At 31.1% G+C, this 27,847-nt stretch overlaps 1 protein-coding gene, 1 long non-coding RNA gene and 2 pseudogenes across 3 annotated transcripts; all 4 read right to left on the bottom strand.

Moving 5' to 3' along the window:
• Nucleotides 1-3,181: 3,181 nt before the first annotated feature.
• Nucleotides 3,182-4,734, bottom strand: LOC132030338 (uncharacterized). Of its 2 annotated transcripts, none has more exons than XR_009408029.1 (2): nucleotides 3,600-4,734; nucleotides 3,182-3,508 (listed from the first exon to the last, which is right to left on the bottom strand). It is a non-coding gene; the product is annotated as an uncharacterized LOC132030338 (long non-coding RNA). The 2 variants fall into 2 exon arrangements; XR_009408030.1 differs by having other exon boundaries at nucleotides 3,182-3,502.
• Nucleotides 4,735-4,998: 264 nt separating this feature from the next.
• Nucleotides 4,999-6,350, bottom strand: LOC132030336 (uncharacterized). The gene is made up of 4 exons (XM_059419921.1): nucleotides 5,660-6,350; nucleotides 5,500-5,565; nucleotides 5,346-5,396; nucleotides 4,999-5,248 (listed from the first exon to the last, which is right to left on the bottom strand). The coding sequence occupies exons 1-3, from the start codon at nucleotides 6,140-6,142 to the stop codon at nucleotides 5,391-5,393; spliced, it is 555 nt and encodes a 184-aa protein (XP_059275904.1). The 5' UTR covers nucleotides 6,143-6,350; the 3' UTR covers nucleotides 4,999-5,248; nucleotides 5,346-5,390.
• A 6,496-nt stretch (nucleotides 6,351-12,846) lies between these two features.
• Nucleotides 12,847-13,862, bottom strand: LOC132069427 (septum site-determining protein minD homolog, chloroplastic-like; annotated as a pseudogene).
• Nucleotides 13,863-21,673: 7,811 nt separating this feature from the next.
• LOC132032216 (U6 spliceosomal RNA) lies at nucleotides 21,674-21,759 on the bottom strand (annotated as a pseudogene).
• Between the last annotated feature and the right edge of the window lie 6,088 nt (nucleotides 21,760-27,847).

The raw sequence follows: 27,847 nt of genomic DNA, 5'->3' as shown, positions 1-27,847 counted from the left end.
TTGCTAAGGTGACATTTATTCTGGGATGGAAGGAATAATTACTTCCTTCTGCTCATAATAAGTGCCTACTTAGCTGTTATATTTTAGTTCAAAATAAGTGTTCAATTACATTATCAACAAGTAATTATCGTTATTTTTTCATATTTTTCGTTCAAATTAGCAGTAATATGCAAATTTTAGTTAAGGGTAGCTTAATCAAAATGCCCTTTTTTTTAAAAAAAGTTAGCATTTTCCTAAGGTTTGTGCTAAAGACTAAATAGACGCATATTTTGAACCGGAGGGAGTATTAAGTTGTTATTTATGTTGCCTACGTATAAATAATATTAGTTGTTCGAGAATCAATCTATTATTTTATATCGAATAGCATGTAAAATGAGTATGCAAGTATTAAAAATAAATGAATTAAACAATTTAAAGAAACAAAACACATATTTTAAATTATTTATTGTACAGGTGTATAATTATCCATGTATTATAATATTAATATTATAATTATTGCATAATTGATTCATTACGTTTCATAATCTTGGCATAACTTGTCAATTGTGTCGAAAATCCGGCGCATTAATTCTAAGCTAGTATACTGTAGGATATGTTACAGGAGGACATGACTGAATTTAAATCATAAGAGATAAATCGAGTAGGGTATTTAAGTAGAAAAGCTCAAAAGAATTGTTTCATCATTATTTTGAAGTTGGAAATTGCAAATTTCTCAGAAAAAGAGGGCATCTTTTTAAAGAGTCAGCATGTCTTCAATAAAAACTATCGATGATTACCTCAATCATTCTCTTAAATAATGTAGGCCCCATAGAAATGAGCAAATAAAGTTACTAATTGATAGGAGTAAACCTAAAAAATTTAAAACCTAATAAGTGAATTATGTTTCGTTATGAATAGACAAGTTTTATATTGACTACCAACTTAATGCCATACTCCTTTTTTTTTGTCTGAACTAAGACCGACAACATGAGCAAACTCCCATAGGCAGAGTTTTATAAGTCAATTATATATATCACTTAATAATTCGATGTAGTTGCAATTATCTTACAAAAATGTTACTGCTAAATATAAATTCAGTTATCTCACATGTACGTAGATATTGAACTATAGAAGTGTAATAGTTTAGAAAAACAAATCAGTATGTGCCCAGATTATCATAAAATAACTAAAACTAATAACCCACTAATCAACTATTCTTCAATTGCAGTTAATCACTCAAGGAATATAAAATATTAATTTTTTTTTTTTTTTTTCTTGTTTCCTATCATCCTATGAATTGATTCTTTTATCATTCTTCGAACATTGACCGAATTCATTCTTAACCTTTTTCATATGAATATTACTTACCTAAGTTATGAGCAATAACGCCTTTTATAAGATTATCGTCGCCTGTTGAGCAAATGGGTGGTCCACACACAGTTTTGCATTGATGATAATCTTCTCCAAATGTAATGAATGCTCATCCATTGACATTACTTGTATAATTGATGATCAAATTGACATTGATTAGACTAATTGTTGATGAAAGGAGAACGATGAAAACAATAATATCATATGTCGCCCTAATAGAGGGCTTCTTCTCACAGTAGTTTTTTCCTAGCGTATTTATGTACTTCTCTCGGGACAAGAAAACACCTTTTCAGTTGTCTTAATAAATGGATCAGACTGAAGAATCCAAATCGATTTTAAACGAGACAAATAAAAAAGGAGGAAAGACCCCTCAATAAATGAAATTGCCGAAAAAAATTTCTTTGAATTGTTTGAGAGTTATTCAATTTGAGTTATGATAGTTCCTCAATTCATTCCGCGTGATGCGAAATTCATCGTTGGCGCAAATAGTTGAGAAAATTCTCAGATCTTTCAGTGTTGTTCTAGCTCTTGCCTGTGGCGTTTTCTAACTGACGCTCCACCGTCTCAAATTATTTGTCATGATTATTAAAAGTAGTTGTCTCAAATTATTTATCGTTTTAGAAGTTCAAGACGCAATTAATTATTTTTCCCATTTTATCATCAGTAAAATTTTGTCATTAATAAAAATAACACATAAATAGAATAAATATTTAACGAAGAGAGATCGCTCATTCTCGATCATTGAGTTAACTCATCATGCAATTACTCAATCAAGTGCTCAACTTTGTCGCCTCATTAATATTGCTCTACCTGACAGCACTTCAGTCTTGAGATATTTATCCACGGACCGATCCCCCGTGTTTGCATATCGTTTTGCTGGTTAATTCCATGGTGCTAGCTCAAGCTCTTTTTAAAAAGGAAAACTTTTTAACTTCTATTTCCCTTTTTTTTTTTTTTTTTTTAAGTAAAAAGAGTAGGCAACCGCAAGTACCACAATTTGCATAAATAAAGTGGGCAAGTATATTTATAAATTATTGTAGCTGCCATTTCATTAAGAGACCTTACTGTATCATGGGAAGGGAGACGATGACATTATGTTTGAAACATGAGAAGAGGTCAACATCTTAATCTCAAATAAAATCAAGTATATGAAATATCATTGTAGTTCCGGTTTACTTTCATCTAAATCCAAACCAATATAGCGAAGGCCAAGAACAGTGTCATACGGAGTACCAAATTTAGAAGATTCATGATGTCATAGTCTTATTTTCACTAAGCATCAACCTACGGCACTTTTTCATCTAAAGAACATTATATTCAAAGTGTGTTTTCCGTTTTTATTTTTCCAGGAGGGAACAAGATAAGAGTTCCATAGTGTGCCCAAGAAATCACAAGCTCGAATTGAAAATTGTCTTTTTACACAAATGCTAGGTAAAACTACATCTACTAGACCTAATATAGTTAAGACTCTTATTCAACCCCGCTCACGGTGAACCTATTATTAGAAAATGTTTCCCATCAATAATCTATTAAGAAGGGGGATGAATGTGTCTGGAGATACAAAAATAGCTCGACTCTCATACAGGGATCAGAAACAACCATTTTAGAGGAAGCAATATGGCAAATCTGAAGAAGCAAACTGACAAAGTAACATCAACTCTTTGAAACCATACTTTGTTTTGTCCTTTTATAGGGGAAAATGGGTAAAAGAATATATATACTCCAACCTAGCAGCCCCCAGAGTTCACCTAAAGAGAACACACCTCTTGCCATGCTTAGTAGGAAAAAAAATCAAAAAGGTCATAAAGACAAAGGAGGAAAGTCAGCAAGGAATGAGAACGTTATCTTTTTTATTCAAAATCAAGTACATCCATATATAACAGAAACTTCATAAGAATATAAAAGATGTAAAAAAAGATTAAATTATAGATGAAATATATAAAGTGCCTCAAACTTTCCAGGGTTCCCAAGAGGTACAAAACTACCATTTTTGTCCCTGAATAACCAACAGTGAACAGCCTAATTACAAATAGTGTATTCTCACCAAAGAGGGGGGGGGAATTAGGGCACGGAGACATGCGGCTGATATATTTGTGCATCAAGCACAGACTGAACTTGCTTCAGTAGCTCTGTCCTCAACTAAGTTGTTCTGCTGTTCCTTGAAATGCAATTATAGTCTGGTGAAATACAATGATAGTAAAGGGATATTTTGTTCTTGTAAGCAAGGATTTAAGCACCGCACCATATACCTTTTTAGTAAGTGAGGCTGAATGGATGAGAGCTGGTTGGGGAGGACAGCATAGGTGATTATTTTTTTGGATTAATAGAATTCTTGATATTATAGAAGCTGTTGTTCTGACTCTTCTTTGTTTGCTTCATCCCACTTTTCTTTACACCAAAGGAAGATTCTTGCCTTTCAAAATAAAGGTTAAATTTCTTACCTCACACCCTTATGCAGAAAGACTGGATGAATCTTCCGATTGGGAGATGATCCAAAAGAGCAGGAGATTACAAGTCATAGAAGTAACAACATAAGTCGATGTTCATCTTTTTCCACTCCTGGTCTTGCCTGTTCTAAGAGAATCGAGTATATCCTATAAACAAAATTGGTATACTTGAACAAATACACATTCTTTTATTCAAGTGTGACCCGACTATATTTTACCAGATAAATTTACATACACTAAATTGGGGGAAAACTTTCAGTCCTTTCCGAGTCACAGAAACATGATGCACTTAATTTCAATTTCATTAACCAAAAGGATGTGAATTTAACAAATCCTGCCAGATCTTAAGGAAATTATCTCCTCGTAGACATCAAGGATGAGAAAGTGCTTAAAATCATAAACTAACCACAAACACGGCATGGCATTTCTGGACTTCTTTATAATACGATAGACAATCTGAAATTAAAGCTTAGTGCAGCCCACATATATTGTCCATATGTGCCTATATGTCTTATGAATATGAAAAATACATCGCAAAAAGTTGGGACACTTCAGAGAATACATCAAGCTAGTATAAAGGTCACCTGACCAAATACTGCACATTGACAATCTATAAACAAATATTTATAACTTCATGATTTCTATGAGTTCTGTATAGTTGCATCATATGATTGCCAAAAAACTTTATAACAAGAGCAAAACCTAGTGTAGACCTACATTCTTTGGAGGACAAGAAACATCACAAGGCAACATCAAAATTAGTACATGTTATCTTTACGAATAAAACTAATACCTCGCCCTTCTTATGCACTATTCAAAAGCAAATAATTTTCCAAGCATAATTAAGTCGCTGACTCAAAAAGTTATCCTCCAATCTTATCATCGCTCATACAAAATAAAGATGTATGTACATAAAGAACATTAAATTATTCACCCTTTTTAAAGCAAATAATTTTCCAAGCATAATTAAGTCGCTGACTCAAAAAGTTATCCTCCAATCTTATCATCGCTCATACAAAATAAAGATGTATGTACATAAAGAACATTAAATTATTCACCCTTTTTCATATGCAGCTCCAGACAAAGACAAATCAGTTGGAGGTCTCCTCCCCCAATACAAGGAAAGCAACCAGCACCTCCAAACAGAGTCTGGAAGCCTGTCAAGCGACATTATGAGGGAAAATCAAATAACAAACTGAGCTGAAAATAACAAAATCTATCCATCCATATCTCAAGTTCCATTCTTTACATACATTAGGTTACCATTGCAACCAAAATATTTTCAAATATACCCATATGCTACAAATCGAGACAAAACTAGATATAAATCCAAGATGCTATCCTATTCCCTCTAAGTAATTCAATACATTATACCTCCACAATTGAGGCATCAATGCAGCAAAATCCTCAAGCTCTAAACTTTCCCTGTAGTTCCTCAATCCTTGCAAAATCTGCAAAACCATCATTTATTAAACCCTCACAACTCTAAAGATTACCCAACAAATAAGGATCAACATAGAATTAGAGAACCATAAAAAGGGACCAGACCTTTTCCACAGTAGCAAGAATTCGGCTACACCAGCTATACCATATCTACTTCTGCAACAAACATGAAATTCTTAAGTCATATATTAACATCATATAAAGCAGCTCATTTGCCAAAGACAATAATTTTTAGAAAGAAAAAAAAAAAGACATATACCGTAGTATCATTGACTTTGAATGAGTCAGCAGTGAGGCCTACTAAATACAACCCAGGGAAAGTATTCTACAAACGAACATAACAAGCACAACATAAGAAACCAAAAATCATAAATAAAACAACATAAAGATTCTAGTTTTTTTTTTTTTTTTGGTCATACATCAAGTTGTTTCTGGACTATCTTGGATCTTTTTTTGGGTCTTCTAGAGGGTCTTGACCCGGTCATAGAATACACATCTTCTTCAATCTCTTCTTTTGATAATGAGATCCATAATTTCCTCTTACCCTTCATCTTACCCGACCCGACTCCATTTCCATCCAAGTTGTTATTATCTTTCAATCTCTGTGACCTTTGTACATGATTACTAGTTCTACTTTCAACTCTCATTTCAACCTTCTTTAAAGACACCGTTTCAACACTCTTTCTTGGCCTTAAATTCCATAACCTTACTTCCCCTTCTTCACAACCCATTTTTTCTTCTTGTTTTTCTTCTTCTTGTTCTTCTTCATGTTGTTGTTCTTTTTGTTTGTCTGAGGAACAAGGAGGGGAACCCTTTCTTGTGTGGGTTTTGTTAGTATGCCACTTCAATTGGGGTAAAGAGAAATAGTGCAAAGGTTGTGACTTGACTGGTGCTGTTGCCATTTACAAAACAGAGAACTGAAAACCAAATAACTATATGTTAAAGACAAGAATTAGAGGGTTGAGATGTATGTTGTTTATGGAAGAATCATGGGTTTTTAAGGACGGCGCCTGTGGAAAACAAGAGAGGTTTTTTTTTTTTTTTGCAGGAAGGATGGTTTGCCTTGTTTTGAAATAGAATGAGGAAGTAAGTTACTTATTAAAAGGGATTATACCATATGATGATGATGTAAAAGGGATGATGGGATACGTATAAAATGTTGCATAAACGGCCACGATAGACCACAACAAATGTGATTCCACATGTGGACCCTACCTAAAACAATTTCGGGTTTAGCTTTACGTATGAAAGAATTTCAGGTAAGTCGAGCTTTAATGCGGATACTGAATATTGAGTGAGAAATCACAAAAAAGAAGTGATCCCATATGTAGAGTGTAAGGAGGTGGTGTGTATGCAAATATTATCTTTTTTTTTTTTTTTTGGAGGATAGAAAAGCTATTTTTGATAGATTCTTGGCTCGAGAAAAATATTTTTCAAAACAGATTAGTCTCATCATCTATTACTCTATATGTCTTAATTTATGTGAAGGTATTTGATTAGTACATAATTTAAGATGAAAAGATATTGGTACTTGTCGTTTAAAATAAGTTAGAATTGTGTGTGATCATAAATAATCTCATTAAGGTAATATGGGAATGTTAATGTTAAATTACTACTCCTCCCGTCCCAATTTATGTGAAGTTGTTTGACTAGGCGTGAATTTTGTTTCTTTTAAAGACATTTGAAATTTATGGTCTAAAATAATTCATAGAAAGTCATTCCATTAAGAATAAAATGAGAAGTTTAAAGTGAAAATATTACTAAATAGGAAAAGATAATTTTCTTTTTCGGACCAACTAAATAAAAAATGTCACATAAATTTGAACAGACGGAATATCGAAAGGTTTTATTTTTTTGGTACGGACTAAAATAAAAAATAAAAACTCACATAAATTGCAATGAGTAATTTTAGACTTGTAAGACCATACTATTGACTTCCTTAGAGCTTTTCTTTATTTCTATTTGGTGTCAGGTTCCCACTTTTTAGGGTCTAGTTAATTTAGATTCGCATAAAAAAGTCTCACTTTGGGGAATAAAGAGTTTCCTATTAAAGGTGACTTCATATTCAGTGCCCGAACCCTAAACTTCTAATACCACCTCGACACTTATGAATTTCTATTGGGTGATTTTATCCTTGATAAAACTTTTTTCGTATTCGGTGCATTTTCACCTTGTTTATTATTTAACTATGATAAAATAGGAAAATTTCATAGAAATATACAAGTTGGTCACTTACATTGCAAAAAAATAGCCAAAACTTACATTATAAAAAAAAAGCCCAAAATATACAAACATATACAGACATATATAGACATATACAAACATATACAGACACTTATACCAACATATATAAATATATAAGAAGGCAGAGAGAGAGAGTGAGAGAGAAAAATGTTTAGGTCATTTTTTGTAAGAATTAAAAAAATAGGTTAATTTTGGTAGCATTGTTGCCCCAATTAACATATAATGTAATTTTCTCTAAAATACTAATTTTGTGTAAACGTGAAATACGATTAAGCGTTTTACCTTTTATCCTTATATACACTTTATGTTAATAAAAATTGATCCAAAATTTCAAGTTAATGCATGAAAAATATAGACATATTTCTCATGGTTACAGTGTAAGTGAATTTACTCCGTGGACCAAAGAAATAAATGTACTCAAACCTACTATAGTGTATCCACATCTCTATTTATATAAGGACTTACAGCATCATGTTACGCAGTAGGTTAGGAATATCAAAAATATCTACAAGTTTGACAAAACTATATACACTTCCAACTATTTTCATGATTGAATTGGAGTTTTCTCGGACAGCGCTATCAAACCTATAGCTATACTTAGACGTTCCTGCTCGATTGAAAAGATGCAAAAAAAAAAATATTCGTTGCTTGTTAGTCGGACCTCTTTTAACAATACCTTTCTATAACGGTCAAATTTTTTCGAAATCAATTTTTTTATATTATATTTTACTTTTTCATAATAGCATTTTACCTATAACATCAACAATCAACTTTATAACAGTACGCTCTTTGTAAAATTACACCTCACATAACCCTATTTTCTTTTTTTGGTAATATAATAATTAACCATCATTATAAAAATAGAATATTCATGATTATTAATAATAAGTGTATAGATTTTGACCAAATATTTGATCGTTTAATACATTATTTATGACAAAGAATATCATTTGGAAAGTATGTATATTTTCATCATTAAAAGATTTCCTTCATTATACAAAGTGTGATTAAGTTTAGATTTTGACAATTAAAATAAAAAATTATGTTTTCCATATCTTTTTTGCCTATAACAGAGAAATATTATCTAATTGTCAATGTTGTTATAGATGTATAACAATTATTCTCTATAACGATCAAAAAATTTCGAACCTAACGATACTGTTATAGAGAGATTTGATTGTATTATTTTCTGTCGCGAACTAGAATCACTAGCCCCTAGGTCAAAATGAAGGAAAATTTTATGAGCAGATAGTCCCCACATTTGAGGACAAAGGGAGAACGATTTTTCAAATTACTCATTATATCCCAAAAATTAAGCTCCATCCCATCAATTCGTCTTTCATATTTTACTTAACTTCATGATGTTAAAAATAATCATTTGACGTTCTAATTATTTATATTTCAATAGTATATCTTTTTAAAAACTTTGAAGTTAAGAAAAAAAAAGTTAATTGAACTCGTTAATTTTGCAATTGGGCGTCATGATCATTTAATTTTGTAGCAAAAGCTATCTCAAAGTGAAAAGTTTGAAAAAACTTATAAAATGTGTCTTATGTTCAGAGTAGATCGCTTGACTCGACTATGGCCCATAACATTGACTTGAGAGGATCGAGAGATAGAATTTAACACTATGTTGTCACAATACACCTAACTTTACCTCAAAAATTAGCCCATGAAAGGAAAGGTTTGCGAAGTCACTTATAAATTGATGTCCTAAACCTCTTCTGAGACTCAAGTGTAACAAATTAAAGTCCAAAATAACAATATTCTGATAAGTTCATAAAGGGAGTGTGCTTAGAAAATTTATGTGACACAGAAAAATATTTAGAGAAGGGGAATAAAAGTGAACAAGGGCAAGCTCATAAAGGGAGTGTGCTTAGCAGATTTTTGAGCCGACTTAACAGCTTTTAGCATACAAACAAGGATGTAAAACTTTCGCAATACCATTATTGCCCTCTGCTTCTGACAAAATTCAATTAGGGTCTTGGCCATTTCAAAAAAGAAGAAGACAAATACTTTTGTGAACTTCTGATGCTGACGTGGAGGTTGCCTGCATGGTGCTCTTTTGGACTTCCTTTATTCAACAACGTGGAAGTTTTCTAGGACACACCACACTAAGTAGGCGTTTGGCCATGAGTTTTGAAATCATGATTTCAAATCAGCGTTTGAATATGCGTTTTTACGCATGATTGGAAACCCCAAATCATTCATAAAGACATGATTTGGGGTTTGAAACCATGGTTTCAATTTTTTAAGATATAAAATTTAACCCATAAGTTTATATTTTGTAAAAAAAGATCCATAAGTTGGTAGATATTTTTAACAATTACCCCCATCAATCATTTACCAATCTCATTAACTTCCACCAAATTTTATTTATGTCTACCAACCTTTTAATTTTGTAAAAAAAGTCCCATAGTTTAATTTTATTTATTGAACTAAAATTTGATCAATTGATGTTGTATTTTTAGAAAGGTCTTCTAGTACTAATTTTGAGCCGATTGTTATGAATTAGTGTATTAATTTTGTTATGAACTATGACTTGCTCATTTGGTGAGATTGTATAAGAATTAAGAATGTTTTGATAGTTTTCACAACTTATGGGGTTTTATATCTATAAGAGAAAATACTCCTTAAAATATTCAAATTGCATGCCCAAACATGATTTCAAACCATGTTTCAAACCATGTCCAAACGAGCCTAATTCTTCGTGAGATGAAGGGTTAAGATTAGCAACAAAAAAAAGAAAAAGAGATTACAAAGTGGAAATAGGTTGCTTATTGACCGTCAAGCTATCAATGAGAAGAATATTAATTATATAAAAAAAACTAGCTATAAAATTCATCGCTAATTTATTACTGTTATTAATAGTCCGACAAACATGATCTTTTTTTTAATTTGTTGACAAGAATTAGCGACATCAGTTGTTTGGGCTATTAATGAAGATTGTAAATAGTTGTTGGAATCTAATAAGACCATCATTAAACATAACTAGAGGGAGGGGAACCAATTTATCGATTTTTTCTGGCAAACGAATTACATAAACATGACTGATACTCTTGTTAATTTGAAAAGATGCAATCAATGATATGAATTTTTTTTTTTTTTTGACAAATTTAGATTATGTCACTTGTGAAAATTTAAAGAAAATTTTCTTAGTATTTTCTATGCACCAAAAATTTTTTTAGTCATTTCTCATACCATGGTTTGGATCAATACATGATGTTTAGTAAATCAGCCGACAAATTATGGAAAAGACAAGAAGGGTAAAAAAATTCAAGAGGTTTATAGTTCGCCCACAGATTGCACCAACATTACTTGCATTATTACTTTTCTGTATTCTGATATAGTAATTATTCTTACACTTTGTTTTGAGTTATCTTCATATTTCGTTCATTTTTTCAAAAAGTAGATCCTTATCCGTACTATGCAATATCTTTCAGTATTTTATCCCCTAAAAAATAATTAATGAAGTGATCTGTTTGCCCTTAACAAGAGGTTTTGAAGAGAATGGGAGAACTTCTTGTGAAAAACGTTCATCCTTTAATGAACTTCATACATCACAAATTTAAAATAATCTGAAATTATAGAATCCGATCATATGACTATAAAAGATGCCGTATGTCCTCTCTTAAATCTTAATCCTACCTTTACTCCATTTGTAAGAAAAAGTATATATATATATATATATATAAAAAAAAATTTAATGTTCCATTAAGAAGCTAAGGCACCTTTTACAGAGCAATCAAAAGTTATTTAAATATCTGACGAATTTTCAACAAAATACTGCAGCATATTTTAAGTTTTTTCTTCTTCCAATTATTTCGTCTTTATATTTGGTACATTTTGAGTTGTGGGTATATAGAGGATTACTACCACTCATATGGTGTATTTACTTTTATCTTTCCTTGTGCGATATTTTTATATTATCGTCTTCTTTTTCCACGTGCGTGATTTTTATATTTTCATTTGACTCAAGGAAAAGTCCTCTTAGGTTCATACTAATAATTAATTAATTTCCTTATTTGACCGGTCGATTACTTGTATATAAGGGTCTCTCCAATTATTACAAACTGAAAAACCGTGAAGGTTTAATAATTATTCATTGACCGGTTGATACACGTTTTGTAAATTAGATGAATATACTCCTCCCATCTAATAATCTAGGGTGTTTCGATTGACTTTTTAAAAATAATTTATAAGCTAAAAGTTAAAAGTCATAATAAGTTGAAAATATTCAACTTTTAACTGTAGCTTCTTTTTTTTTTTACCTAAAAATAAGTGTTTAAAAATATTTTTTATCTTCCGTAAATACCACAAAAAATTAAAAAGTGCTTAAAAGCCAAAAAGCATTTAAAATAAGGCCATCCAAACACTCTCTTAGTCCATAGATGAAAAGTCGAGATGTTACCAAAATTTAGTTTGACCTCTATATTGACCGGTGAATGCGTTTTAGAACAGTATTAATTAAGTCTTTAAATTCTCAGATCATGTAATAGACAAATTAAAACGGATTTACATTATCTATATACTATAGGAATTTTATACTATCAGTGTCTTTTCTCGAGCTATAACGTGTTTTGCAGGTTAGTAGTCCATCATAAGATGTTACTTATAATTTAGTAACTCTTAAATAATCTGATAATGCATAAAAAAATTTAGTACATCATATGTGTGCAGAAGTTTAAACTCTATGCACAAAGACAAGCTTCAGAGCAAAACTAGAGCTACTTATGTATAATACCATCTTATTGTATAAAAGAAATAAGAAAAACTCGCACGATTTTATTACTCCCTCTGGTTCATAATAACTATTCACTTAGTTTTTTAATTTTGATTCAAAATAAGTGTTTTTTTTTTATTCAAAATAAGTGTTCAATTACATAATCAAGAATACGTGTTCACTTAACCTTTTTATTTTGGTTCAAAATTAGTGTTTACTCACATAATCAAGAAAAAATAATTTTATTTTTTTAGATTTGCCCTTAATGTGTCAAATTAATGGTAATATGCAAATTTTAATTAAAGGTTGTTTAGTCAAACTACCTATAACTTACATAAACAACTACCTTTTATAAGCTCCTAATAATATATAGCTACAAGTTTGTAATTTACAACCCGTAGCTACCATTTATGTGGTTTCGGCTGTATTTTCATTTTTTTAAATACAGCGAAATACATGTATCATAAAAACAAAGTGAGTAAATCCTTTAAATACATGAAGGAGTTTCGGCTGTGTTTTCGTGTTTTTAAATACAACGAAATACATGCATCATAAAAGTGGAGTAAATCCTTTAAATGCACGGAGGAGTTGTGTATTTCATTGTATTTATATACTAATAATCCTTTTGTTTTTGCTGTATTTAACTGTATTTTAGTGTTTACACTAAGAAAATGACAAAATGAAAAAAAATATACTGTAATTAAAAAAGAAGAATACAATCAAAACCGGTCGGATCTCACGTGAAATACAAAATATTACTGTATTTACACTAAAAGAATGAAGAATACATTCAAATCCTTTTAAAAATACACTATATTTACTCAGATGTGATATAGATTCTGGTCAAATACAAAAAAATACAATAAAAAAATAACGAATACACTCAGATCTTATATATAAGAAGGAGAAGAAGCCATAGATTCCGGTCCAATCTCCTGTCAAATACAAAAAAATACACTAAGAAAATTACGAATACACTCAAGTACATCTGACATACAAGAAGGAGACAAAGCCATGAGTTCTGGTCTCCACCTTCATCAATGCCAACAGGGCAATCAATTAGAATAAAATCAAGTCCACTTTTATCACGAGCTTTTAAAGCATCCACAAGCCAAACCAATGCTTTCCCACCAAACCCGATTGGCAATTTAGGTCTAGGCTTGGAAATACATAACAACTCAAAATTAGACCACTTTATCACGTACAAGTGCCTGATCAAGTTTACAATCACCATTAAGAACCTTCACAACAACGTAATTAACCCAATTTTCTAGCCCCAGAAGTAGGTCAAGGTTACATAAGCCCACATCGCAACCAATAGCGACTATAGAGAATCCTAAACGAGCTAAGGAGAGATTGATATTTGCGGTGGTAGTGGTTTTGCCAACTCCGCCTTTGTCGGAGATAATAATGACGACTCTTAGGGTATTTCCGGCGAGTTGAGGCTTGTAGTTGTATTGAAGGATTGAATGGATGGAATGGTAGAAGTTTCTAGAAGGTTTGAAGGTGGGATGGGTTTTAGGGTTTTGGGGGATAAGGAATTGGGAGGGGTAAAGGAGGAGGGTGTAGAGTTAGAGAGGCAATAGGGAGCCATCGTGAGATTTGGGAGAGGTAAGGGAGAAGAGAGGAGTGAGGGGAAAAGAGATTTGAGAGTAGAATTTGAGCTTGTGAATACAATAGCTAATTAATCATAAATACCTCTTAGTCTTAGAGTTAGTTATGGAATGTAAAATTCCTTTCTTTTTAAGGAGTGTGTTAAAGCCTAAGTGAACATTTATTTTAAACGGAATTACTTTGGTAGTAGCTTCTCCTGCAACATTTTCAGAGTTTTGTTAAAAATTGATAACTTTTTCTGTGTTCATTTTCTAAGAGAACTTTCTGTAAAGAAAACAAGCATCTGAAATTTGCCTGGCTCTTTTAATGTTTCCAAAACTTAACATTTATTCATTTTAGAAAGTGAAAAACCTTGCTGCCTAATGGTGGGGACCTCTTTTTAGCCTTAGGCAAAGGGCAAGTGTGGGCTCAAAATAGGCCTAGAAAATTTAGGAAGACTCACTTTTCGAATCGCTAATTAATATTTAAATAGTATTTGAATTATTTAACGTTTAGTCATATTTTAATATAAAAATAAAAAATTAGATAAAAGTATCCTTAATTAAAGCACGAAAAAACTTTAAGAATTTTTCATAATATTTCGACCTGTCCTTGCATAAACTCCATGAAAACTGCCACAATTTACATTTCAATACCTTTTTAAAGGACTTGAAACTTTGGTAGTTCAAATTTCATAAAAAAATCATGAAGTTTAAATTGACGAAGGTTCAAACTCTATTAATTTCAAGAGTTTAAACTGCCACATTCAAAATACACGAATTTTTTCTGGAGCTTTGAAAACTGCCAGAGTTCAAATTTCATGATTTATCATTGAGTTTGAACTTTTTGTAATTTTTCTGCGGATGTTTTTATTCAAATTTTATTTTCATTAAAAACTTAAGAGTTTTCAGTTACATTTCAAACAATGGTTATAGTTTGAAAATAATCTAAATCTAAAAAGAGATCAGCCCATCAATGTTTCCGAAAATTTAGGCTTCCAATTGAGGGCCAGTGCCTAATTGTCTCTGGGTCATTTGCTCGATTGTCTTCAAAGGCACTTCTCTTTAATTTTAGTCCCTCAAATTGTTGGTCTTTAATTTTTATCCTTCGCTTAATACTCCGAGGTTTTAGGTTCGAACCCCCCACTCAGTTAAAAAAAAAAAAAAAATCCAAGGCAGAAATTTATAGCAAAATTAGGCCTATTCAGACAAAAGTTAGGCCTTAAGAAAAACTTTTACACAAAATTAGGTCTTAAGGCAAACCTCTGCCTTAAGGCATAACTTTTGCCCAAAATTAGGCCTATTCGGGCAAAAGTTAGGCCTTAAGGCAAACTTTTGTCCAAACTCTACCTTGAATCCAAAACTCTGCCTTGCGAATTTTTTTAAATTTTTGACTGAGCGGGAGTTCGAACCCGGAACCCATGAATTTTTAGGCGAAGGACAAAAATTAAAGATCAACAATTTGAGGGCCGACAATTAAAGACCAATGCCTTTGAAGGACATTCCACGCAAAAAAATGATTGTCTTTACGTGTCTAATCTTGATGTAAGAAAAAATAGTGTTACTTGTAAATATTAGGCGCTAAGATATTCTTGTAAAAGAGCAAACTCTTATACAACAACAACAACAACATACCCAATCTAATCCCACAAGTGAGGCAAAGAGCACACTCTTATCAGAATAAATAGTAAATTTAATTTATACACTCTAATAGTGTAAAAAAATTTATATTATCAGCATCTTCTAACATGTTGTAACATGTTATCTATCTTATTTTCACGTAATTTATTCAGTTATTACATAAACTTATGTGTAATTTTTTTGTAGTTACGTATGGAAACTAATTTTTGTTATCAGCATATCGAAGTTTAGCAATTTGGATAGTGAACATGAATTTGCACATTGTACGACGATTATGTGTCCTTGGGCCAAAACAAACTTGCTTTCTGAGTGCATTAAGTAGGCCATCAAATATGAAAATGGACAATTTACAGGTTGCAGGATTGTACTTCGCAGGGGGTGATCTTTAATTTTTGTCCCTCAAATTAGTGGTTTTTAATTTTTGTCCTTCGCTACAAGCCTCTTGATTCCAGGTTTGAACTCTCGCTTAATTAAAAATTAACAAAAAATCCGCAAGGCATAAATTGGCATTCGCCGGGCATAAGGCATAAGTTGGGTATCAAACTCTGCCTTAAAGCAAAAAAAAAAAAAAAAAAATATATATATATATATATATATATATATATATATATTTTAAAATTTTTAAACCTCTGCCTTGGGCAAAACAATTTTGAGTAAAAGTTTGCCTTTCTGCCTTAAGGCATAAGTCGGGGTCCAGCTTCTATCTTAAGGTATAAGTTGCCTTGCGAATCCCAACTTATAGCTTGCGATTTTTTTTATTTTTTATTTTTGATTGAGCCTGGGTTCGAACCAGGACCTCTGGGTGTTAATTTTAAAGATCATCAATTTGAGCGCCAAATATTAAAGACCACCCCAAAAGAAGGACAATCCGGGCAAAAAAAATGTATGAAAATCAGTTCCTGTCCAATACTGTATTACACGATCGTAAAGCAAATGCCAGGCCTGTCCATCCAAAGGATATCGGGCCCATTTTCTGGTCCAAATTTTCCCTTTTCCTTATTTTCCTGCATAAAATTTGAAAAGACTCTTGTTTATGGTTTAAGAAACATTCGAGATACATGTACTGGAAATCTAAGAATGATAATCTTTTTAAATCTTAACCTAAAGTGTTAGCAGTTAGCACCTAGAAAGGCAATGAAAATTATGTTAGTAATAACCATAAGACCTTTTTTAAAGGACTAAAAAGAATAAGATGCAATAAGTAGTGGACGTAATTTTTTGACGGTTGTAGATAATTTATATTCAATCAAGTCGAGTGTTGTATGTATACATGGATCTCTGCAAGTCAATTTTCATTTATTTTAATCAAATCCAACCTTATCTAGATAAGTATTTTTCAATCTTGATGGGATTACTATTTTTAAGTCTTCAAACTAAGGGGGAAAATTGACAAGACAAACATCTATCGACCAATGTTGTTGCCCGTTACTATTCAAAAACTAATTGTCACAATCAAAATTCTAAATAGCCCTTTAACTAAAGTCGAAGCATTGTTATGTCTAAGTAGCATCATTACCAAATATATTTTGGTCTTATTCTTACGTAATTACCTGTGGCTGCTAACTAAAAATGTTAAAAAGAGAAAAATATCTAGCATAACGTTTTAAAAGGAATTATAACCGGTAGTGCAAATCTTTTTATTTTAACACTATTAGATTACTTAAAGATAATTATAGATTATTCACAATGGTGTCATCTATTACGTGCACAAGAAAATTCGACTTTGTATATATGTACAATGTGAGTTTCCAACAAAAGGAGTTCAAATGAATCACCTTCTGATCCGCTAGCTCCGTCCTTGATGACTGTTCATAATAAGAAACTTGTAGTCCAACAAATAAGATGTGCAACATATTACAAAAGATTAAATTACACTTATAATATAAATCTAATGGCATCAATAAAAATCTTTGTAGAGGTTCAAATAGGTTTGATCAAAGTATTTATCAACTTGTGATAAAACTCTTATGGAAGTGGAAAGGAGATGCTCATATAATGGAAACACCATTCTCCACATTTCACAAACATAGGGTAAAAGATGCAATCTTGATCTCCAACATAATCCAACCATTATCTCAAAGTTTGATTGGACCTTGTCATAATCATGACGGATAGAGACTATGAAATCATATAGTAGTGGTATAATAGTTTTCTTTTCACACAATTCACGTGAGAAAAGGAAAAAACGACAAGATAGCACTATTAACATTTACTACATATCATTAAATTGGATAAAAAAGAATTCTATTAAAAGTGAAAAACAACTTCTCATTACTAGCAAAGGTCAATTTCATTTACAGATATTGCAACTCTTATTTCATATCACTAATATTATACAGTACTGTCCTTATACTTCGTCTTAGATCTAATTATACTAGCAATACATTACCAATTTTTATATCAATCCAAACATTTCATATAATCCTAATAATCATTTTCAATATATTCTCATATAATACACTCACACCCTACAAGTTCCCTAAATTAACTTATTTAATTTATTAAAACGAAAAGCAGTTTGGTGAACCAAACGTTATGTGTTCATGCAGGTCGGGGAAAGGGCCGCACACTAAGGGTGTGATGCAGATTGCAGACAGCCTATCCTAGCATAGATTAGCAAAATTCCACGGCTAGAAATCGTAACTTATACAATTACAGGAAAATGACTTTATGTTACTCCAAGGTCCCTTGAAAAATTAACATATAATGAAGCAAAAATAGGAAAGAGAAACAATGGGATAATGATAAAATAATAAATTGATAAAATTTTATTTGCAAATTAATGAAACTATATAACATCATTATGCTAGTTTTTCTTTCGTTCTTTTAAACATAGTAGCGGGGTATAGCCAGAATATTGTTTTACATGTATGTTTGTTCCTTATTATGGGGGATCAATTAATAGCAATAAGATTGGTTTGAAGAGGCTTATATATGAAACGACGCAAAATAATATCTGAGGCGAAAAATTCAATTAACCGAAACTCAGAGCTGAAATTTCACCTCCAACAACTTGAGTTAAAATCCATGACATTACTTTTTTCTTTTTCGGGGGTTAGAGTCCATGACATTATTAATCAAAATGGGACTAATCTTTTCTCTATGTAGAAGTAAAACACATTACAATGTTTAAGCAAATCATTTCACCTTTTTTTTTTTTTTTTTCTTCTTTTCTTCATTGTGGAACATAGTTTTGTTTACGTGAGAATGATAACTACGATGTCCCTCGAAAGAAGAAATTAAAGCAGAAAAGTAACACCATTAGTAATTAAACATAGATTTAATTACTCATTATGTTTCACTAACTTTATGTAACAGGGAACAGCCTATGATTTGAAGGTAGAAAAAAGCCTTGGTTAAGGTCCACACTACGAGTAATTTGCAAAAGTTGACTCTCTCCATATATTATTGTTTCAAAATTAATTCAGGCGTGCGTGTAAAAAAGCTGGATTTTAGTAGGTGAAATACACATAAACACATAAAGTGAGACAAAATTGCCTTTGAGTGAATAAAAGGGGTTATCTTTAACTTGCTGTACAAAGATGGTTACCATTAAAAGGATCAATTTTCTAGATTAAAGGCTAAATGCTTGTTTCTATTCAAACTCTCATCATCATGAGCTTTGCTTGAAGTGATAACTTTAATTTGATGCAATGAAGATATTTGGACAAAGTTTTCATAAAAGGGGTGGGGTAGCTTGAACAGTAAATAATCTTTCTAGAATGTGAGTAATTTTGTAAAACATCATCAAACTCAATAGTTGTCATAAATAATCTTATTTACTCCCTTCGGATAAAAAAAGTGTCTACTTAGCCTTTTTTTCTTAGGTAAAAAAGAATGTGCACTTATCAAATTAAGAAAGAATTAACCTTATTTTTGCAAAATTGCCCCTATTAAGTGTTATATGATCAAATCTCAATACCTATTTAATTAGGGTTAGTTTAGTCAAATTACCTATTTTTGTCTAGGAGTTAGTATTTTTGTAAGGGACGTGTAAATGGCTAAGTGGACATTTTTCTTATCCGGAGGGAGTATAACATATTGTTAAATTTGGGGGTTATCCATCTAACCAAGGAACAAAGCAGCAGTGATCGAGTCTAATCTACACCGATAACTATGATTCAGTCTCAATCAAGTTAAGGTTAATTATGTGAATTCACAGTTCATGATTTAAGCTCATTTTATATCTCAGCAACACTCATCTTATAAATATTTTGGACTTTAACGGCTCAACATTCTCTATTATAACTATTTTATAGAAGTAATCTTTCACTTTGATAAACATCTTTCTATCACATCACATCCACTTCAAGTGTTTGATCTAACAGTTTATATTTTTGTTGTTGGTAGAAATAGTTATCAGAAAAGAAAATGGAACCTTCAATTTATTGTCATTTGGCCCACTACATAGAGATGCCAAATTGAAAAATGTCATAATGGAAGTTTGAAAGACTTCAAAATAATAATGGAGTAGAATAATCGTAGAATCGTACTTAGTTGGGATAGCCTCTCATCATTTGATGCAGCCATGATGGGGCTGCAATAATTAATCTATTACATTATTAACCAAATAATTATTTGCCAACCCAGACATGCTTCCTCTAAATTCCTTCTCCGTCTTGTTATCCCTAAATTATCCTCAGAACATTAACGATAATTAATGTGTCTTCAGAATCAAGTGGGGGTAAACTTGGAATTTAAATGGTTGCTTATATACTCCGTACACATCACACGTGCAACCCAACCTTCAAGTTGGGGGTGCTTTTATTAATTAATAGTAATTAATTTAGGAAAACTAAACTGTGTTATTAACGAGATTTTTGAAGTTATTAGGGGATTTGTAACGGTTAACACATGGGCCAGATAAGCCTGTCACATGGGCCAGATATATAAAAGGCCCACAAATTCCCAAACTTCTCTCTTTCTTGGCAATTGTTTCACATGCACCATTGCACGTGTGGGTATCCTCTTGATTAACGGCTAATGATTGCATTTAATCTTGATCAACGGGTGTGATGCAATCCGTACAGCTGATCCATGTAAGATAGTAATATTGGTTGTATGTTGGAACCGACTAAACTTAATTGGGAAAAAAATACAAGCACAGAAAAGAAAGGTTGGAAGAAATGAGCAACTTATTTTCTTAAATAATTATTTTGATTTATCAGGAAAGAATTTATGGAAGAAAAGATAAGAATAAGGAGAATTTTTAATAACATGAACAAGAATTTGTTTCGCTGGAGTATCATAGTTTTATGAGAAGGCAGATTGATAGTGATATATCAGTAGAAATTTTTTGGAATATGTAAAAATCTGATATGATTCCAATTGCCAAAGCAAGTGTGCCAAGTGACATTTGTGAACAAAAGTATACCAACTCTATTCTAATTAATTTTCCAGTTTTCTTTATTGATGAATAATTTAACCATACGATATATTTTATTATTCTAGTTTTTCCCAATTGACATATATATATATATATATATATTTTACTTTAATGATATACTCTTATACAAATAAAATAACATGTTTAAGTTCAAGAGCGAAGCGAGTATTGGATGTAAGAGTTTAGCAGAATTATGTAATTTTAATTCAAACTTTTTGTACTTTTTAAGAAAATCTACTAAACCTAAACCCTAAACTTTTTATATTTTTATAATTCAAATTGGATGTAGGATTTAATTCAATGAAACTTTTACTATGAAAAATAATACATCTAATTAAAAATATTAATTACCTCATCCGTCTCAATTTACGCTAAACTTTTTGAATTTCAAGAATAAACATTTAAAAAATTTAACTCTTGAAATTTGAAGTGTAATATATAAATCGAGATTCGAGACAAACGAAGTATCTTAAATTTTTTGTTTACTTATGCATCTCCATGCCAAGTTAACAAACGAAGTATCTTAAATTTTTTGTTTACTTATGCATCTCCATGCAAAGTTAACAAAACAAAACTATAGTACATTTTAAGAGACAGCCTAAGATAATCGTGTTAATCACAAAGCAATGATTGAAAATGATACTTCCTTTGATTCAAAATAAGTGTTCACTTAGCCTTTTTCAAGCTCCTTAAGAAAATACTAAATTTTACAAAAAAATAAGTATTTTGAACAAATTATCCTTAATTAATAATACTCGAACTTATTTATTACCTTGAGTAAATAGGAGCAAATCTGAAAAAAAAAAAATAAAGTCAATTTCTTCTTTTTATAAAAATAAATAAATAAATAAATTTTAGGCCTTTCTCGATTTGTACATGTCATGCTAATCTTCTCTGTATCGTTTCAATTTTATCAAATGTACCCGAAGGGACGTCAATTTCTTCTTGATTTTATAAGCAGATAATTATTTTGAATAGATGGAAGTAATATTATACTAGTATTAGGGATTTTGTAGTGGGGGGTGGGGTTTCGCGGGGGGGTGGGTTAGTGCTGACCGTTGAATGGATCGAGTAGAAACAAAGGCGACTTTGACCGAAAGGAGTGCACGTGTGGGTACAGATTACAGGTATGTTGATGCTGTACTTTGGCTGTCCAATGGAATGATGGTGTGCCATGTAGGAATCACATGAACTTGCTTATCATGTTACCAACTTGATACTTGGAAATATATGCCCATTAAGTGGTATACAAAAGCTAACAATTCAAATTTTGAAATTTATGAATTTTTATGATGACCTCTCAATTTAATATACAAAACTAGCTTGATTAATAATTATATATTTATAAATATTTAATTAATTATTAATATACAAAATTAGAGACTGAATTTATGTGAATCCATTAACACCAAGAGCGAAAAATTACACTATATATAGTAGATGTTAAATTCCTTAGTTTCTTCATGTGTTGATTTCTTTCTATTGTTGAACCCCTTATTGATGTATAACTAAACCACCCTCGGTGATATATATATGGTGAAATTATTAGGATTGTCTCTTGTTTAAACTTAAATTTAAGAATGAAAATCTTCTTGATAGAGAGTGTTTTATTTCTTTAAATAAGTTTACACAATGTGAATTTAAATTAATAGCATTAATAAATTTCAAATACTAAATGTTTAAATATAGAATTAAGGAGGAAAACAAAGTTAATGATAGATACCAATTATAAGTTGGTTCAATTATATTAGCGAATCTAATTCCTGACTCAAAAAAAACATACATTATGCTATATAGCTAGCTTTATTCTGATGATTCTCTAATCATCATAAAGCACATTCAAAAGCTCTATGCATGCATTGTGATACCAGCATTTACATTGACGCAATATTTCAAGTAACAAGAAACTCTGGGCTTAAACAACACTTATTTTGCGTATTTTCACCGCACAAGAGATAAATTATAAGTTTGGTTTCTTATATTAATAGTACATTCGTAAGATTTTAGTACTCTTATCAATAATTGAACGCTTGGTTGCAAATTAAGAACATTGTGGAGTATAACTTGTAAAATGTTTTGTTTCTCATATGTAAAATATGTTTTAATTTCAAGTTACGTATATTCATCGTATGTATTCATATTGAATGTGGTTTAGTTATACATCAATAATTGTCGTCCTAGTTATTATCCTCACTTTAATTTGAGCACTGTTATTCATTAAAACAATATAATTAAGTACTTTATCATCTAATGTAATCAAGGATGAGCTTCATATCGTCATACTTTGCTTTATGTCTGGGTGTATATTTTTATTTTACGTTTTTGTTATATGTTGCATTTGGAAATTAAACTTAGCTTGTATATTTCCTGGAATTGGCGAGTGCATATATATAAAAGGTTAGCCAAGTTGAGGATTTATTTAATAATATATAATCATAGGGGGTTAGTAGTACATATAATTGAGTCGTTGCCAACTTACAATAACTAGGTACGATTGATTTGTTAATTAATTAACAGAATTCATCTATGCTACACACATGAAAATATGGAATAAAGTCAGTAATCAGAAACTGTCTGTCCAAAATCATGCTATTGTCGGGAAACAAGTCCTAAAAATTGGTTCCACAGCTCATCATTTTCTCGTAGTAATTGCCCATATTATGAATTAAAAACTTGAGTTATTGGGACTTATGTTAAAATTTCATTTAGAATTTTAGTATCCGACTTTTATTTAAAAATAAACTCTTTAAATGATAAATATAGGCACTTACCAAACGTCCAACCCTCTTCAAATGTAGAAGGGTCAGCCCAAGCCTTGTAAAGTAGTACAAAACAATACCTAGAACAAAGAGCTAAACACAACAGGCACGTTCTTGAGCAATAAGCAATTTACAGTTACAGACATGCATGCGATACTTTAGCCGAGAAAAAAGGTAGTACTAATAGTAAAATGATAAATCAATTTACCATTAATTATTTATAATGTTTGATCTTTGATTATTGGTTTTATGAACAAGTTGATGATTGTGTGACTTGGCAACCCTAAGCATCAAATCTTGCAATCTTAACAACTTGGCACTTAGTTAAATTAAAGCTCCTTTATCTACGATTCTCTTTGAAGAGATTGCACATAATTTAAGTATTAATCATGAAAGAATAATTAATAAACAAACAAAGCAAATTACATCTTTCTATAATGAGAAGACCCGAATCAAAATTCAAGATTCAAGAGGCGTACGATATTTTTCAACATAGAAATCCCTTATGCTACAATACGTTGAATTATATGCATTGGGCATACGTGTGAAAATTATTTATAATTTCCAGTCATCTATAAAGAAATTACATCATTGGTATGATAAATGTTAATTGGTACTTCGATAACAAATGATAACTAAGCTATACTATTATATGTTTAACTATCAGATAGTGGATGGAGAGGCCTCTTATTGTAGCAATAGGGGGCCGATTTGGTTGAGAAGGGATCTTCCTAATAGGGGCTTCAGATTCAAAAACTCCTGCATGCTTTTTATCGAGCTCGTCACATGGAGCTTATTTGGTGTGGTTTACCTCTCCTGTGTGATTTACAGGCTATTACCCTAAAGCAGAATTTTTCCTTATTTCTATATATATATAAAAAAAAAAAAAAATGTTGTAGCAATATGGGTTTTATTTTGCATCGCATCAAAGCAGTGCATTCAGCATTGTTGTTCCGTTCAATGAATGACGTTCCCGAATTATGCATATGAGAAAACAAAATAGAGCAAAATATTGCAGCTGTAAGCCTGTAACAATTATGTAAAGAAACCAATGATCACCACCAGTGGTATTATGGACATGGATTCGATTTTTTAGTCACGGAGCTAAAATTTTTATAGTGAAATTCAAAAAGCTTTCTTTTATAGAAAGGATTTAATACTTAAGTTATATATAAAAACGATTTTTCTTATTTCTCGTATTCAGTATTATTTTTCAATTAAAATGATTCAATTATCGTACATAGCTTGATTTACTAGTGATTTTTTTTTTTTAGTCAAAAAAATTGGGTTTGAGCCCTACAAATAAAAATTTGTAATGCTGACTTCTAGCAGATACAACAACAACATACCCAATGTGATTCACAAGTGCGGTCTGGGGATGGTAGGAAGTACGCGTCCTTACACTGTCTTTGTTGGGAGAAAATTTGTTTACGAAAAGCCTCTATTTCAAAGAAAAGAAAAGAGAAGGAAAGAAGATTAAAAAAAAAAAGTGAAAGGAACAGAAAAGTACTTCGAAGCAGATACAAAAAGTATAGCAGTAAAGTAGTAAGATACAACGCAAATGTTCAACAGTTTGTAACGCACATCAAAGAGTAAGAAAGTACGTGAATACTAAATAATATTGCTTATGACAAGAGGCAAAACAAATGCAACAATAAATGATAACCTAGCCGATATAAATGAGTAAGAAAGTACGTGAATACTAAATAATATTACTTATGACAAGAGGCAAAACAAATGCAGCAATAAATGATAACCTAGCCGATATAAATATAAATTAATTATATCAATAAATATTGAACACATACTGTTAGATAAAAAAGAAAAGAAGAGAAATCAATGATTGGGGTGGGCGAAGGGAAGGAGAAGGGGGCCTACTTCACGTGCAAATCACATGAAGAAGGAGCCTCGTACGGACCCCCAGAAATGGGACGATAATGATTCATGAACTAACAAAGAAAAGATTAATGTAATGTCAATGTGGGAGACGAAGAGGGATTGTCGGGATGAAGATCTATTATTGGGCTTTGTGTTAACACGTGGGGACACCTCGCACGCCACCTTTTCTTCCTCTTCTCCCGACATTATGTCGCTCTTATTATAATTTTAATTTTACTAATCATTTCCTTTATCTATCTTTGGATATTTTGATGCTGATATTACCCAAGTGGTCCTCCATCCTCCATCCATCCTAAGTATGTAGTATTTTTTTAATTCATGACTAAAAAATGACACATTTTTGAATTAGTAATATAAACCTTAATAAGATAATTTATACCATATAATTATTTATAATTTATATTTACTTTAGATCATAGTTTCAAAGAAAATTCTTTATTCTTAAACACCATATCAGTCAAACATCAACATGTAAATTGGGACGGTGGGTGTGGTAAGGTTGTGACTTGTTAATTAATTCCGTCATTCTTGAAGAATTAATTGTCACCCGTAAATGAAATCATCTTTGCTAGGAAGCGTTTTGCTCACGGAGTGGGATTTCTAACATAAATTTGAAACAGTCGAGTCTCAAGGAAGAAATCCAATGTCCCGTGAAAATGAAATAATATTTTAAAGCTAAACTATTAAGAATATATATATTCATAATTCGAGATTTTTTCCTAACTCCGTTAATTTAGTAAAGTAAATAATAGTAATAGATGTAAGAACATATGTTATGAATTGTTATTTTACTAAATATTGCGTGAGTAATTCTTTTGATCCTACTGTAGGCTTCGCTACGTTTAGTATCTTTACTTTGTTAAATTTTTAGTAGAAAATAATTTATATAGTGGTGTAGGCAATAATTGTTTTTGCAATATGGTCCGTCTTTCCCAATAATAGTATGATTTGGCTGGATTCTAGTTGACTGTTATTTTGGTCCCACGTCTCTCAATATATTGCTGATTAGGGTTTGCTAACTTGTGAGTTGTGATCTCCTTATTGCTAGTATTTAATGTGAACATGCTGAGCGGACCACACTTATATTCTAGGGCATTTTTGTTTAATTATCATTCTTCAAGAGGAACTTTGAGAGTACTCATTTCTTTTTCTTTTTTTTTGGTTAAGAAATTGGGGATTTTATGACCTCAATTGATGATCAATCATACAGGAACATTTAGTTGTATAGATCATAAAATATATAACAGAATATGTTTTCATTATTGTTGAATATACATTTAGGATGAATTGCCATTTCTAACATTGAATTAGAAAAGACTCATCCCATTTTTTTAAAAAAAATTCATTATTAGACTCACGTATCATTTTGTCTACTTTAAGAGCATCGGCTTTATTGTCCTTGAAAATTATTGTGCCCTAAAAAAGAAGGTGATGAATTGGCTTTGTGATATGATTATGTGGAGTAAATAATGCTTAATAAAATGCACTAGGCTTTGCTGTTGTCTACTAGATTAGCTAGTACTTATAATTAGGTATCCACGAGTGGCTAGTTTTTATTGTATGAAGTATATAAATAGTAAATTATTTATAGGAATCATAGTCTCATCATTAAATTAAATACTTAATAATTTGAGAGAGATAAAAATTAAGGAAACACTAATGATTAGGTCATGTTTATCGGCTCCTTGTTGACCTTCACGTGGACAGCCTCCTCGCATAATTGTAGAATTAATCAAAAGCAAAAAGGAAAGATGAAAGAACCATCATTAATTACTAAGGTTTCAAAGTTCAACATGCATACAACATGCCTGGATTTTAGGATATCACACGCTCATTTTGTCTAAATTATTGGAGTAATAATTTAAGGAAAAATGAATGTATAGATGGCTTCCTATTTCGAAAAATGAGTCTCTTTTCTTTGAAATTTCCATTCGTGTCGTCAATGTTTTAAAAATAATAGTACTAATTGCTATACAAAATTGGTTTGACAAATTATTGTGATGCGTCGCACCTTGTGTAAGTGTACAATTGTAATTTACCAATCTTTCGTTTCATCAAGATATTTTCCTTTTATTATGAGGATTCGTTGAAATTTCCTTAATCTCTCGCATAGTCTCAAATTGTTTCCTAAATGCATCTTAAGATGTTAATTTATTGTCAATTTTAAAAATTTACAGGATTATCATGAACTTTACTCCAAAGCTGGAGTGGGTGAACGAAAGAGGTTGTGTATTGGAGTATTTAATTTGAAATTCAGCTCAAATATGTGTACTTTGTGTAGCTAGGAAGCTACTAGTCGACGTGCATTTATCAATTACATGTAGTTTACCCGATATCAACTCCCCATATTATGTTAATTGCTT

The sequence above is a fragment of the Lycium ferocissimum genome, chromosome 9, assembly GCF_029784015.1.
Source record: "Lycium ferocissimum isolate CSIRO_LF1 chromosome 9, AGI_CSIRO_Lferr_CH_V1, whole genome shotgun sequence".
Lineage (NCBI taxonomy): Eukaryota > Viridiplantae > Streptophyta > Magnoliopsida > Solanales > Solanaceae > Lycium > Lycium ferocissimum.
This window is presented reverse-complemented; position numbering and strand designations above follow the sequence as displayed.